At 41.0% G+C, this 16,199-nt stretch overlaps 1 protein-coding gene across 4 annotated transcripts in view; it reads left to right on the forward strand.

Moving 5' to 3' along the window:
* Nucleotides 1-2,466: 2,466 nt before the first annotated feature.
* The window catches only part of LOC148034305 (hexokinase-1 protein), a 42,601-nt gene continuing 28,868 nt past the window's right edge, over nt 2,467-16,199 (forward strand). The window contains exon 1 of one of the 4 annotated variants that reach the window (XM_087679253.1): nt 2,467-2,753. In XM_087679253.1, the coding sequence (XP_087535379.1) occupies nt 2,682-2,753 (72 nt within the window). In that variant the 5' untranslated portion in view covers nt 2,467-2,681. The remainder of the gene's footprint in view (nt 2,754-16,199) is intronic. The other 3 variants (XM_087679255.1, XM_087679254.1, XM_087679256.1) reach the window with 3 other exon arrangements.

Here is a 16,199-nt window from a genome sequence, read left to right on the forward strand (position 1 = left end):
TTTTTGCACAAAGTTACATTTTCATTTTCCTTTTTGTTTGATTGCTTCGAGCTTTTCCTTGTTTGTCTCACATTGAGCAGTATAGAGTGAGGGTATCAAGTGCAACTCTCTAGATGTGGCTTTTGGGATGTCCTTTATGACTTCTTTAGTGATAGCTACATAGTGGGAGCAAACATGTTGTTGCTCATTCCAAGTTGGGGGTTTAACTATGAGCTTTGTGTGCTCTAGTATTGGCCTTCCTATGTCCACATGGGCGTACATAAGTGTAATGATTGTTAGCTTGTGAACAAGCTTTATCAGGCACTTCATCTCTGGTTCATTGGTCAAATTTGCTATCTCTCTGGCCAACTATTTGAGAGATTTCTCCTTAAGCCTAGGGTTTAGGTGCTTCAGAAGTACTAGAGGTGTCAAGGATGTTGGTTGTGACATCTCTTCTGCAAGTGAATTGCTAAGGACACGTTCTGCAAGGGGCTTCATCATAGCCAAAGGCTATGATCTCTTGATTGGAAGTAGAAGCGGTGACTAGTTTAGTGGACTCTGGCTATTGTTGGTAGATTGTAGTGTTAAGTCCTTAGGAATATTAGAAGTGATCATGTCTTTTGTTGACTTTTACGCATTCACTTGTGCATATCAAGCATCAGTTGAGCTAGTCACGATGGATTGCACACGCATATCCTTAGGCTAAGAATTAGGGGTGGTATCATGTCCCGCATCTTGGACATTTGGAAGCACGAATGGAGATATAGGTTGGGATTGAGGAGCTGCACTTGATGACTATTGTTGTGCTTCCTATGTCCATTTAGGGAAAGAGGGTGTAGGAGATTTGGGACTCCTAGGTGGACTTGGCACTGCTTGGAAGATTTGATCATGACTATTAGACAAGTCTACTATTTACTTTGCCCAACAATCAGCCTTATCATGAGGAATGTTGCGCATGTGGTGCTCATTTTCCTCTTGGGAAGCCAAAGGCTCCTTGGGCACTAGTGGTCTTTGTGCACACTTGATGATTAATCTGATATCCTCTTGTTAAGCACACTAGGTTGAGGATCTACCTTTAGAATAGTCATGTTTGGTTTCTTGATCTCAATCGTGAGGGGCTCAGTCATTCCAATGTTTTTGACTCAAGACTTGGAATTTTGTTTAGATTTTCTCTTGCACTTCTTCACTTTTGTACGATCTGGCCTTCAGCTAATAGAGGTGGTTTAGCAAGGGGTTTTGGCACCCAAATCGAGGTGGTTTAGCAAGGGGTTTTGGCACCCAAATCCATCGATTACTCGCGTAATACCCTTGAGCACGTAGCAACATTTTGGATATCCATCACGGCATTGTGCTGGCTCTCCATCGATACCTTCGTCATTTATAAGGCTTGGGCTTCTTTTGTGGTTTTTTATGATATTTGTAAGTCCAAAGCCTAATCTTGGCATTGTCTCCTAACCTTCTTGTTTTAAGCATGGCCTTGCTCACTGGTTCACTCTGTTCAACATGCGTTGGTATCAACTCTTTCAACAAGTCCTTGCTCTCATTACTAGACTCATTGCTACAATACTTGATGTGAACCAACTTAATTATACCGATTTGATTGCAAGGTTGAGTATTTGAATGCATTTCTTCTCAATTCTTTGTTCATTTTACTTGAAGTATGTGCATAAAACCCAATTACACATGAAATGCTAGTATATTCCTACATTACCATGCCATTCGAACGACTCATAGGCCTATGCATGGATTTCCAAACTAGTTACAATTGCACCATGGGATTGGCTTCGTGGGTTAATTGTGGTGTAGGCACCAATGATGTATCATGCCAACAACTGGTAGCCCACAAAAGTAATTGAAAGGGCACGATAAGTTTTCTCTTGTCTCCTTCTTCCTCTATGCTTTGCACAAGGTTGGAAGCACACAATTCTTGGATTTTTCTTACTACTGCAAGCAAGACAAACAAAGATTGCAACAGAGGGAAAAGAGTAGACTTCTCTCGAGTGAAGCATGGGGGATGAGTATCCTCAATGTCCATGAGAATGTCAATCTGGTATGGTGTTGTTGATGGTTTGTAGCTATAAGATTTCTAAAAACTTAGAATATAGGGCCTAGGCAATAGAATGAACTTGAAAGGGAGTGTGAAAATAGTGAGAGAGATATATGTATATATTGTAGGTTTTTTTAAATTCAAGAAGTAGTTTCAAGTAGAAGGGGAAGAGCTGAAAAGGAAGAACAAATCTGTTTGATATCAAGACAAGGCATCACATACTGAAGGATCTTTTTTTTGGGGGGTGGGGGCATGGTTGTGTGTAGGAAGAGCAATGTGCAAACTGAGATGAGCTGAGAGCATGTGTGCCAACGAGTTCATTGGCATCAGTGGGTGCATTGCAAAGTAGAAAAGCGTGTGACATGTCATCCTTAAGACCATAGGCTCATGTGACATGTCATCCTTAAGGCCATAGGCTCATGTGACATGTTTGCTAGCTTTCTTAGAAAACGAGAGTGAGAGAGAGCTTGAGAACTTGCCTACATTCTGGATGGAGTAACATCCTTAAGGCCATAGGCTCATGTGACATGTTTGCTAGCTTTCTTAGAAAACGAGAGTCAGAGAGAGCTTGAAAACTTGCCTACATTCTGGATGGAGTAACAGCGAGAGACGAGCGCAAGCGCCTGCGTGCGCAACCAAGTAAAGCGAAGGCATCATGGAGGAGGATATTCTCAAGCGCAAGCCCAAGCCTCACCGTTGCAACGACCGTCTCGAAGACTTTGTTCAGGTAATATATCCTCTGCACCCATAAACAGGGCATTGTATTCCTCACGTACATGATCACAGGGTTGGCCGATGCTAAACCCCCAGTAGGAGTGGTGGGTCTGCGCCAGACCACCAACTCGGACGGTACAGCTTTTGACCTATCTATCGGTTTTGGTCCTCTCACTGAAGATAATTATCTGCGAGCAGTAGATCCCTCGGCCGCCCTGTGATTCTGCTCTAGGGTTTTTTGCTCAAGATGCTCAGTGTCAGCCCAATTACATGGCGAAACCAGGACTTTAGCGATATAGACTTTCCATTTCCCACCTAGCGCTCATAATAATTTGAATAGCCTATCTCTGATCACACCATTGACATTCTTGCCTCATCACATAGTGGCTCAAGGTGCTCAGAGTGAGTTCAATTACATGATGAGACCAGGACCTTAACGATATTGACTCCCCATTTCACACCTAGTCCTCCTAATTATTTGAATAGCCCCTCTCTTATCACGCCATTGACATGTTGCCTAATGACATAGTTGTGGGGAGGTGGCCAGAGGCGTATGGACAAATGGTTTTGGGTCATCGTATCTTCACTAGAGCCTTTGCTTTCTGTTTGGCAACTTATGTATCTTGGCTTCTAGAATTCCTTCGATCAAGGGTTGAAAAACGGCCAACTTTAGCTGAGGTTTAGCAAGACATATTCTCAAATGAAGCCACTCTTGTAAGATAATGACACACAAGAAGATAATTGATGCTTAGAAGACTCGAGTCGTAAAAGCATTACCCTTAGCTGATTGACGTTGCTTTATGCTTTGATTACCTTTGCATTGGGATGACTGCAACATCTCAATGAACAATTGTAAGACTAGTAAGATATTTGAGAAGTAATATGCAAATATATAGCATATTATTTGAGGGACTTATTTAAGTTCTTTGGACTATCAACAAAGGTAGTTAGTGATGGGACTTGGTTCACAAGTGGCTTTTTAAATTTTAGTTCTTGCATTTGACAAGTTGAGAACAACATTGTGTTTGAGTTTTCTTCCAATGATAACTCGTCAATGGTTAGATTGAATAAACGAATTATACTTTGATGACATTAGAATGTAGTTTAGAGGCTTGGAAAACTTGGAGCTAGGCAAGTAGATTGACAAGTTGGGTTGGGGTTGTCAGGATTTGCAAGAGAAAACACAAAATGTACGAACGCGACTGAAACATAGTAACACAAATAGAAATGCAAAAAGGTGAGAATAGTAGAATCTGGTGAATAAATGAATGTTGGGTATGAATGAGAGAAGAGGATGATACAGATGTGAATGCTCAAAGAGCAGAGATGTCTAGTAATCACTAGCTATTGTGGGAGTGGATTTAGAGAGAGTGTTGGATAGTGATGGCTTGTATGTATGGATTCTGAATGTCGCAATACCACCAAATTTGAGCAAATGGAGCTGGCTGGAGCTGGGGATGATGTCACCAGGAGCAGAGGGCCAATCAGAGACGAGAATGATTGAGAATTCGATGATAAAGGTGTGACAGTACACAAGCAAGAACACAAATGTGGAGAGAGAAGGGAAGAAAGACTACAATGAAAGAAGGGAATGAAAGTAATAAATCTGCACTGAACTTGAAAAGAATGTTGAATATAATGTGGATTGATCAATTCTTGTATGTAGCCCAAAGCATCATTGAGGGCACTAGATTAGGTTGATGACAAATGGTAGCACCAAAAGATGGAGGAAAGTCTTAGGCCTGGAAGTTGGAGTGTGCTGAACTTGCATATATGAATGATGAGCAGCTAGTGGGAGATGGCTATGGATAGCCATGAAATGCCAAAACTGACCGATCCTTGATTAGAAATGCTTTACATCGGGTCGACCTGCCTAATAATGATAAGATAATGTAGTCACCACTAAAAGTTGCTAATATTTAGTAGTACTGCCAAATACCGATAAATAATGCACTTGCTACAAAAAAATGCTGATTGTCTCAAAGTTGGTGTGACTACATCCTCCAACCATTGGAATAGAAATGCAAAGACTAGAAACAAACCTCAGTGAGTGTGAACATGCTAAAGACTTGTTGAAACTGCAATGCATTGTAATGCACACTCTAGAATGGTAGCAACAATTAGAGCTACATTTTCTTTGTCCGTTCGAGGGTTTTGTCAGTATAGATGACATTTGTTCGGTGCCTATTAGTTGGGTTAGCACTTTGCTGCTAATGCTAGCCTGTTCATTGAGCTCTGTTTTGTAAGTTTTACATGTTCGAGACTTGGGCTTTCTCAGTTTGTGGCCTTACTAGACTTGGTACCTAGGTTGTTTTCATCGACTAGACTATCTCTATTGAGAATTCTACTTTCGGAGCTGTTTTAGTGACAAAGTGGAAGGAGAGTGAGCTTTATAGGCTCTGTTTCCCTTCTCTTATGTAGGGTTCTTCGAGTAAGTTGTCTATTATTGCACCCGCTCTCGTTTGTGCACCGTCTATTCCATAGGCTCCATTCCATCCCTCATCCTCTCCTCTGGTGGTTCTCTCGTACCCCCCATTCCTTTTAGAGGGGGTCGATATCAGTGATGAGGCAATGGATTCACTGGCCCCTAGTGTTGCAGAGGTGGATTCCCAAGATTGTGAGGAGCTTCTTCATCTCAGTGGTCTACATTGATAGACTTCATCAACATTGTCATTCTTCTTGTCACCCTCGAATCCGCATCTTTTTCGGCCTTCAATGACATCCAAGATTTTGGGCCAAGAATGCTTTGTTCTTTTGCCGTATGGGGTGTAGGAAGAGTAGCTGCACCTGTCTATAGGTGGTGGATCCCAAGGCTCTCTCTCTTTGTAGGTGAGTTTGGTCTCCTTGTACTCATCATCATATGAACTGTTTCGAGGTATCAATCTAGAGGTTGCTCTTTGCATGGGCTGTGTGTGTGGAAGGCTATACTTGCTGTTGTGTGTAGTGTGTCATTGAACTATTGGGTAAGAATCTAAGATCCTATAGTGGGGTGTTGGGGTTTGTATCATATAGTATTTCGATAATCTCCTCCATGTAAATATCGTCTGTCTCCTGAGAGTAGTATCTCAAATGCCAAGGGGCCCCATGGTGGGTTTGGCCATTTGTGAAGTAGAGATCTATCACAAAAGATAGATAAGCATGGTCCACTGCAACTCCAATAAGGCATGGTGAGACACTAAGATTGTGGATGTGGGGTATAATTAGCGGCGGGGCAAGGGTAATATGTGAAGACACCTGATAGGGGAAATATGGCTAAGCCATTAATATGACGAGTCTATGCATTGTACCCATCTCTATGAGGTACCTCCCATACTCTGTGTATTTCCTTGTAACTTGGGAGGTCCACTCTAGTTGTAGCTTTGTCACATGCTACCCCTATAGTATCTCCTTTGATGCATCAAAGAAAAATACGTGATGAAAGGCTGTTTTGGTGTTAAAAGTCTCCTAGTAGGATGACTTCTCCCTCCCTTGAAAGCTCCTATATGTCCTCATCCAAGGCAATGTATGGTGATTGCCCCTTGGGTGGGGTGTATTGGGATGCCATAGGGGGAAAGTAGCAAATGGCAATGTAGAGAGTTCACTTTTCACCTCGTACATGTGGGTGAGAGTACTTGGCCTACTCATTTCTGTGAATTACCTAGACCATTTGCTGAAACTTCTCTTGATATATCATTGCTACTCCATTTGAGTTGCGGCTATTGTGATTTGTACGAGTCTTCTTTCTATATGCCGACTCCCATCTATAGCCGGCCACTCATGGTAGTGTGGTATATGGTCCCTGATGTGTCTTCGAGTAGGAGACTATATCTCTCCCTCTAATGCTCCCACATCCAGTTGCAAGGCTTTGTTACAATTCCAAATTGCCATTGTGAGGCTGGTCCCATAGGTCTTGCATCGACATTTGGTGCATCTTTCCATGATCACAGCTCTCACTCCTCCGTAAGAGGCAAGCTTTTCCTCTTTCCTAGTTGCCTTAGTTTCGGGCATATACTTCCTCGTGGGCGAGTTGGGTCAGTGTGAGGCCATCACCCAAAAACAATCTTGTCCCTTTCAATGTTTTACATTGGGCTAGGAAATCTCTTCGAGCCTCTAAGGTGAGAAAGCATAGAATGAGAGCACAATCCTTTGAGCTCTCCCCCACACTATCCTAGGTAACCTTCTTATCCATTCCCCAAAGCAGATGTGTGCAAGTCTTTGCTATTAGAAGTGGAGCAACAATGGAAGCATAAATGAGTCTCTACGCATGTGATGGCAGATGAGTCACTGAGTGTGGAGGAGGAGCTTGAATATACAGGACAAAAATATGTCCTCAATATGATTAGGTAGGCCAGCAATAAATGCTAAAAATGACCAAAATGAAGACCATAAAAAATACCTAAAATATCCTAAATAATGTGCCCAGCCTTTGAATGCACAGACTCACACATGAGCTGATATATATGCTAACATTCTCTCTCAGATCATGGGTGATCTGATTCAATACAATGGTACAATGAGAATGAATCATAAACCATACAACAAAGAATCACCAAGTAGAACCATGGATACCCAAGTAGTGGGTGATCAAGCCACCACCAACGTGCCTCTGAGAGAACTTGAAGTTGAGGTCGATCATACTAGCTTCTGAAAATAGAGAAGATCATAGCATATCTTTGTGTTTGTCCCAATGTATCTCAGTAGCATACATGACCATCCTGTCAGAAATATCTTGGGAACATACGTGACCATGGATTCTCCGCCTTTGGCTAGATTGCCAAAGTGGCCCCACATGTGAGCTCAAGACTAGGAGCCAAGCTCGCTCTCTGTCAAATAAATAGATGTCAATCCTAGCTCAAGGATTTGAACCTATTAGACTTCAATTGATGCGTCAGGGAAGTTCCTCTCTTGATTTTGTGCATGTGTATAGATGTATAGATGAGGCGGGACTATCCCATCTCACCATCGTCTCACATTCCCTCTTTGGCATTGGAGAGTCGTGAAGGATGCCGTCATCACCACCACTAGAAAGTACTTGAGGAAGGGGCCATCAATCCCTTTTTGCGATCCGAAGAAGTCGATCGTTTCCATGCCTTGGACTTATCCTTGGTCGGAGGATTGGAGTTTGAGTAAGACAGATGATGACTCGTCGGAGGAGTCCACATCCCGCTTCATCTTCTTCTCCTTCTTCTTTTAGGAAGGCACTACATTAGATGGCTCTGAGTAAGTATATCGTTTGGTCAGATTTGTCTTCTGCTAATGATCAACTCTGTTACGGGCAAATAAGCTCGAGAGACCTCTCTCTTTCCTCCCGACCACGCTTAGGAAGTTTTCCCAGTGCCAACCCGTTGTGACCCATCTACCAGCTGTCATTACCTGGTGAGTTCTACTATTTTAGTATTACTCACTTACTTCCTAAGCTCCCCTTAACCTCGTACGGACATCCAAAGCCCCCAGACAGTCATCCCTCGCACTTGTCTCTCCATATATTTCCTTCCCCTTAAGAATGGGTTTTGTCCTCGAAAATGATGCTTGGAAGGTCCAACTGTAAATTGGGAAACCTTTTCCCTAAGGTACTTACTCGCTCCCATATTGAGCTTTCTTCTGAACAATCTTTCCATTTTACCAGATATTCTTGATAAATAGTATTCCTTGTTCGTCTACGAACACTTAAAATTCTTTCTGGTTCATGTGGAATAGATTGCTCACGTATTAGCTCCTCAATGTTATCATTTAAGATTAGATTATCCATATCACCTAGCTTCTTTCTTAGCTTGCTTACATGGAAAATTGGATGTGTTTTACTACCAACAAGTAGTTGGAGCTTGTAAGCCTGTTCTCCCACCCTTTTAAGTATTGTGAAAGGACCACAATACCTGGGTGACAGCTTTGGACATCGTTCCGTTTTCATGGTTTTAGTTTGTTCAGGCACCTTAAGAAAGACCAATTCCCCTTCTTCAAAGGAGATGTCTCTTCGGTGAGGATCTGCATAAGCTCTAGCTCGATTTTGAGCTTTCTTAATATTTTCGAGCAAATTTTAACATACTATTCATATCCTCCAAAAAATCCTTTGGCACAAAGTAGCTCCAAGACCCATAGTAGAAGGCAAAGAGAAGGCCCGATTGGACCTGCCCCCACCCATCATGGTTGCCACCACTACTTCTACACAAAAAACTACGGATACAACGGTGAACCAAAGAAACGTGATGGCTTGGGTACAGTACCTAGTTAGCATAGTGAGGATGTATGGAGCTGTCCAATGGCACATCGTAGATTATGAGACAAGTGTGCATCCATGTATCTTGGACGGGTAATAAAGACATTCAGAGATATGTGTAGAGGATGTTTTCGAAAAAAAGCTAGCTTTCCTCCTAGATAGAGTGGTTAATAACCTAATTAATTGATATTTACAAGAAGTAATTAATTCAAATAGACTGAAGTGCATTGTTACAACTCTATAGAAACAGAATTTGTATCATTTTTCATTAATTTGTCTATATAATGATTTATTAAATTTGTTTCCTTTGTACTAATTAGATATAAGGAAAAGTGCATTGGAGCTGGCCATTGATGAGTGGTCACAGGTTATGGTGGACCCACACGGTGGGTTAGAGAAAAGATAGTTCACACTTTCACCTATATGGCTGATTGGGCGCCTGTGACCAGAACTCACGCATATCACGGTTAGACTCGCACACAGAAAGGATTGATACCTTGAAGTGTGGGCTAGATCCGCCAGAACAGACAGTTACAATTAACAAGATGGCATGATCATGAAATGCTTATACAATGTGTATGTGGACTGAAAGCTTGAAATGCACATTTCTTTGCATAGGAAAGTCACATGAAGATTCTAATACCGTTTTTGTGATGTACACGGAAAAAGCTTTCATATGACACCCATATTGGAGGGTCCCTTAAATTTTAGGAGCCTCGAATTAGCCTAAAAATGCTAGTCCTAAAAAAATAGGGATGTCATTCTAAAATAGTAAATTTTGTACTTAGACTGTGCTTATTAAATTTGGTTGTTTCTATTCTTGACAGTATTCAGCCCAAAAAAGAAGGCCATAGAGAAGAGACAAGTGTCAAGACACTTGTCACACAAGTTTCCAAGTGTCCCACCACTTGTCACATCTCATGACATGTGGCTGGACACTTGTCTTGTGCTACTCCACTTTCCCCTTTTGTACTAGCTCTTCCCTCTCCTATAAATAAGAGCTCGTTTTTCTTCATTCAGCATCATTTTTCTTTGCTGTAAACTCATGTAGAGCACCCACAGATAGCCAAAAACTGGCCCCATCCATCCCCATCATCATCCCCCACTTCTCCATTATCAAATTCCTCCATATTCCCTCTTCTATCACTGCTGTTTTACAGGACAGCAAGCCTGTAAATTCATTACAGCATCTCCTTCTCGAGCTCTTTCTTCCATTTTAGCAACAATAAGCAAGCCCTATCCATGTACTGCTGATCAACGATGGAGGAAGGCTGATTTTCCCTCTTTCTTTTCTCATACTGTAAAGAAATCAGTCCTTATCATTGCATAATAGATAATGCATGTGTATTTGTACATCTTTGCATGATCTTGTGAGAGTGAGAATTACTTCTCCTCAGTCTCAGGTTGATTGTAACTGAGCTCTTCCCTAAGGGACTTGGGTTGAGTAGAAATACATTCCTTCGGAGGGGGAGGGGGGGGGTTTTGCCCATCTTCAACCCTCAATCTTGTCTCCATTACTTTTACATTTTCATGGTTGTAATTTTGTGAGTAATTTTCATTTTCAGCTTTAAGTGTTCATTCTCTTTTATATTAAATCTCGAAAACAAGCGAATATCATAATTGTTAAGCATACTACGTTGTTTGGGGCGTTTACAGTGGTATCAGAGCTTTGGCTCGGTCCTCACCCCAACACTAGTAGTGCTTACAATTATAAGTTTGTTTGTTTTCAGCCCTTACATTGAGTGCTTGAGCATATTTTTCTTAGAGTCTCAATGGATCAGTCGAGTGCTATCCTTCAAGCCATTCAAAGTCTTAGAGAGGAGAATCAATAAATTCGTGAGCAATTTCTCAAACTAGGAAAAGTTGAGAATCCCAAAGAATTCAAGGAAAGAAGCCCATTTGCTTCAAGGAGACAAAGCCATACCAATGAAAGGAGCCGATCAAGAAGTCCAACTACTCCTAAGAGGCAATCCCATTCTACTTCAAGACAAAAGAAAGAGATCGCGTCGAAGCTCATCCTCTTCTTCAAAGTCATCTGGCGCCTACTCTGATGGACCCTCTTCTAGTGACAAAGAGTTACACTCTTCTCGTGGAAGACCTCATCATCGTCAAAGGCATCGACATTTTTCACCCTCGTCTCCATCTTTATCCCCATCAAGCACTTCATCATCTTCAACCTCAAGATCCGGGCATGGACGAAGGCATAAGAAGAAGAAGAAGACTAAGTCACTATCTCAACTTGAAAAGAAGATCAAGTTCAGTATGTATGATGGTTCCCGAAATCCTGATCTTCTTCTAAACTTTATTTGCCAATTTCAAATTTTGTATGGTCGTGACAAGTATAAAGAAAAGGAAAAGATTAAGTTTGCAGCTTTACATTTGACCGACTTAGCCCATACTTGGTGGACGGGGTTGGAATATGATCATGTTGCCCCAAAATCATGGCGGTCCTTTGTTCGCATGATACAAAGCCAATTTCTTCTTGTTCATTTTAAAAGAGATGTAAAAATGGAATGGGATCGGCTTTGGCAAAGGAAAAATGAGTCACTTGGTGACTATACCAAGAGATTTTGGGAGCTACTTTTGAAGGTCCAACATTTCAAGAAGATCAGCAGTTCGGAAAAGCTTAGGAAGTTTCAAGGAGGTTTGCATTTTAAACTTCATACTGCTCTTAATCATTATCATTGTTCTAGTCTCAGGGAACTCATTGACCATGCTGAGACATGGGAAATGGAGCACAATGGCAACAAATCATTCTAAAAGAATGATAAGAAGAGAGTAGCTGATGATAAGGAGTATTCAGCCCCAAATGAAGGACAAAAATAGCGGCAAAAGCAGCCATCAAATCAAAAGAAGGTGAAGCCCTATGCATCTCCTAATGCTCCTCAATTTCGCTCCAATCTATACCCACAAGCAAAGCAACTTTCCGAAGAAGAAAAGCAGCGCTTCATGAAAGAAGGAAAGTGCTTTAAATGTGGACAAACAGGCCACATAGCGAAGCAATGTCCAAACAAATGACAAAGCAAGGTTTCTGACAACAAGCCTAAGTCGCCAGTGAAAATCAATGCTATCAGTGATATAGTTGCAAACACAACTCACACTCCAGAGATATGCAAATTATTAAAAGCTTGGGGATAGTTGCAAGGTAAGCAAGCACTATTCTTGATAGATCTTGGGGCGAATGAAAATGTCATTTCCTTGCAATTAGCTAAAGAGCTTGGATTAAAGAATGAAGAGATGGACACTTCGGCAGAAGTTCGCCAAGCTTTAAATGCCGATGAAGGTGACACAGTGAAGACTGTGACACCCTACATTGGCAAGCTCAAGTTTCAAATTCAAGGCTACAGTGACGAAGATACCTCCTGTATCGGAGACCTTGATGGTTGCGATGTGATTGTTGGCATGCCCTGGAATCATAGAGTAGATTCAACCATCTCCTCTCAGAAAAAGAAGGTAAAACTCACCAACAAAGGCAAGAAGTACGAGATCCAAGCTAGAGTTTCTGGAGACACCATACCTATGAGCAACTTCAACTCTTGGAAAAGTATAAAGATTGTTTTTCGGAAGATCTTTCTTATCAGCTTCCCCCAAAAATGCCAGAAGACCATCATATCGATATTATTCCGGGCAGTTCTCCTCCTAATATAGCACCATACCGTGTGAGCCGTCCTCAACAAGAAGAAATCAGAAAGCAAGTCGAAGACCTACTCAACCGTGGGCTAATTAGGCCAAGTAGCTCACCATTTTGTTCACCGGTTCTTCTTGTTCAAAAGAAAGATGGCACATTCAGGATGTGCATTGATTATTGAGCCCTCAACAAAATCACTGTGAAGAATCGTTTTCCTATTCTCAGAATTGATCACATTTTGGATCATCTAGGAGGCTCAAAGGTTTTCAGCCGCATTGATCTAAAGAGTGGTTATCATCAAATTAGGGTAATACCACAAGATGTATACAAAACTGCTTTCTGCACTTCATATGGTCTTTATGAATTCTTGGTGGTTCCTTTCGGATTAACCAATGCACTAGCCATCTTTAATTGAATGATGGATCGCATCTTTAGAGAGCATCGACAATATGTTGGTACTTTCTTTGATGATATTCTTGTCTTTAGCAAGAATGAAGAGGAGCATCATCAGTACTTGGAGATTGTTCTACAATTACTTCAACAAAATGAGCTCTTGGTAAATGGTAAAAAGAGTGAATTTTTCATGCATAAAATAAATTACCTTGGGTATGTCATCTCTTCTGAAGGGATTTAGATAGATCCTAAAAAGATCAAGATAATCCAAGAATGGCCTCATCTTCATGATGTATATGAGATGCGATCGTTTCTTGGCTTATGCTCTTATTACCGCCGCTTCATCAAGCATTTTGCACATATGGCTTCTCCACTTCATGACCTTACAAAGAAGAAGACCTCTTTCCAATGGAAGGAAAAAGAGAAGGCAGCCTTCACAAGGCTGAAAACAGCTCTTACTTTCTGGACCTGTTATTATTCGAGATTTGGTAAAACCATTTGTGGTGGAAGCAGATGCTTGCGGTGATTGTATTGGTGCAGTGCTAAATCAAGAAGGCCATGCCGTAGCCTTTGAAAGCCGCCATCTAAATGATGTGGAGAAAAGGTATGACATTTATGAAAAGGAGCTCTTAGTAGTGGTTCATGCTTTAAAGATATGGAAACATTATCTTTTAGGCAATGAATTCCTTATTAAAACTGATCATCAGAGCTTGAAGTATTTCAGGACTCAAAAGCACTGCAGAAGAAACATGCAAGATGGGAAAATTTCTTGTCTATGTTTCATTTTCAAATTATGTACACTTTAGGAAAACAAAATATAGTTGCTGATGCACTTTCTAGAGTGCCTCGCATTGCAACTATTACAGTGGCTCATCATGAAGATTTTCAAACGATGAAGAATACTTATGATGAAGATATTGACTTTGCAGCAATTTGGTCAAATTCACAGCAAGGAGGTTCTCATCCAGATTATTCCATCAAAGACGGTTACCTTCTCATGAACAATCGCCTTTGTGTCACTCTTCCTGTTCGACAAAAGGTGCTTAAAGAAAGTCATGAACCCCCTTATGCATGGCATAGAGGGAGGGCAGCCACTCTAAGTGCAATTGAGCGCTACTTTTATTGGCCAACATTACGAAGAGATACACATAACTTCATTGAGGCTTGTCTAGTATGCCAAAAATCCAAGTATGATAGGTAGAAGACTCCAGGATTGTTGCAACCTCTTCCAGTGCCCAAAGATCCATGGGAATCTATCACAATGGATTTCATCTCAGGTATTCCAAGAACACCTCAAGGTCATGATATGATTTGGGTCATAATTGATCGATTCAGCAAGCAATCACATTTTATTCCATGTCATAAAACATTGAAATCCGCACAAGCTGCAAGACTTTTCATTCAACATATCTTCAGATTACATGGTATGCCTTCTGAGATCATTTCAGATAGAGACTCCAAATTCATAAGTAACTTTTGGCGTGCTTTATTTGAGAATTTGGGAACCACTTTAAAGTTCTCCTCAGCTTTTCATTCTCAAACTGACGGCCAAACAGAGGTGATGAATCTCACTCTTTTGGGTATGTTGAAAGCTTATGTTAGTGAACATAAGTCACAATGGGAGAAATATCTTCCATTATTGGAGTTTGCTTACAACAATACAGTGCACTCATCCACAGGGAAAGCTCCAAATGAAATAGTACAGGGTAAAGTGATTCCTTCTCCAATTATTCGCATTAAAGATAAGATTTTTGCTCTGCTGATGAGTTTTCTTCAGATTTAAAAAAAACAATGGATCAAGTTCGAGCCACTATCAAAGTTGCCCAAGAGCGACAAAAGAAGCAAGCAGATAAACGAAGAAGACCTTTGGCTTTTGAAAAAGGTCAATATGTCTTGCTAAAGTTTGATAAAAGCAGGCTCAAACAAGGTTCCCGGTCAAAATTCATATTTTCCAAAGCTCTCCAGTAGATACTTTGGACCCTTCAAAGTGATTGAGAAAATAAATGAAGTTTCTTATCGACTTGAGCTTCCTGCTCATTGGAAAATACACAATGCTTTTTATGTAAGTTTGCTAAAACCTTACATAGGACTAGAACCAAAGGAACCCATTACTGAAGATCCCCCAGACGTTGAAGAAACAGAGCAACTCTTGGAACCTGAACAGATTTTGTTTCACAAGGATCGAACCACGAGGAGTGGCCTTGTGACACGAAAATTCTTACTAAAATTCAAGAATCTACCCACAACAGATGCACAGTGGATAGATGAAAAATTCATGAAGGATTACCCAGGCATTCTTGAGCCATATCAAGAAGCTTTTCAGCTGAGGACAGTTGAATAAAAGCCAGAGGGCTGTCACAACTCTGTAGAAACAGAATTTGTGTCATTTTTCATTAATTTGTCTATATAATGATTTATTAAATTTGTTTCCTTTGCACTAATTAGATATAAAGAAAAGTGCATTGGAGCTGGCCACTGATGAGTGGTCACAGGTTATGGTGGACCCACGTGGTGGGTTAGAGAAAAGATGGTTTACACTTCCACCTATATGGCCGATTGGGCGCCTGTGACTAGAACTTACGCATATTAGGGTTAGACTCGCACATAGAAAGGATTGATGCCTTGAAGTATGGGCTAGATCCGCCAGAACAGACAGTTACAATCAACAAGATGGCATGATCATGAAATGCTTGTACAATGTGTATGTGTGGACTAAAAGCTTGAAATGCACACTTCTTTGCATAGGAAAGTCACATGAAGATTCTGATACCATTTTTGCGATGTACACGGAAAAAGCTTTCATATGACATCCATATTGGGGGGGTCCCTAAATTTTAGGAGCTTCGAATTAGCCTAAAAATGCTAGTCCTAAAAAAAATAGGAATGCCATTCTAAAAATAGTAAATTTTGTACTTAGACTGTGCTTATTAAATTTGGTTGTTTCTATTCTTGATAGTATTCAACCCAAAAAGGAAGGCCATAGAGAAGAGACAAGTGTTAAGACACTTGTCACACAAGTTTCCAAGTGTCCCACCACTTGTCACATCTCATGACATGTGGCTGGACACTTGTCTTGTGCTACTCCACTTTCCCCTTTTGTACTAGCTCTTCCCTCTCCTATAAATAAGAGCTCGTTTTTTTTCATTCAACATCATTTTTCTTTGCTGTAAACTCATGTAGAGCACCCACAGATAGCTAGAAACTGGCCCTATCCATCCCCATCATCATCCCCCACTTGTCCATTA

The sequence above is a fragment of the Lygodium microphyllum genome, chromosome 6, assembly GCF_053477565.2.
Source record: "Lygodium microphyllum isolate KBCC chromosome 6, Lygodium_microphyllum_v1.1.10, whole genome shotgun sequence".
NCBI lineage: Eukaryota > Viridiplantae > Streptophyta > Polypodiopsida > Schizaeales > Lygodiaceae > Lygodium > Lygodium microphyllum.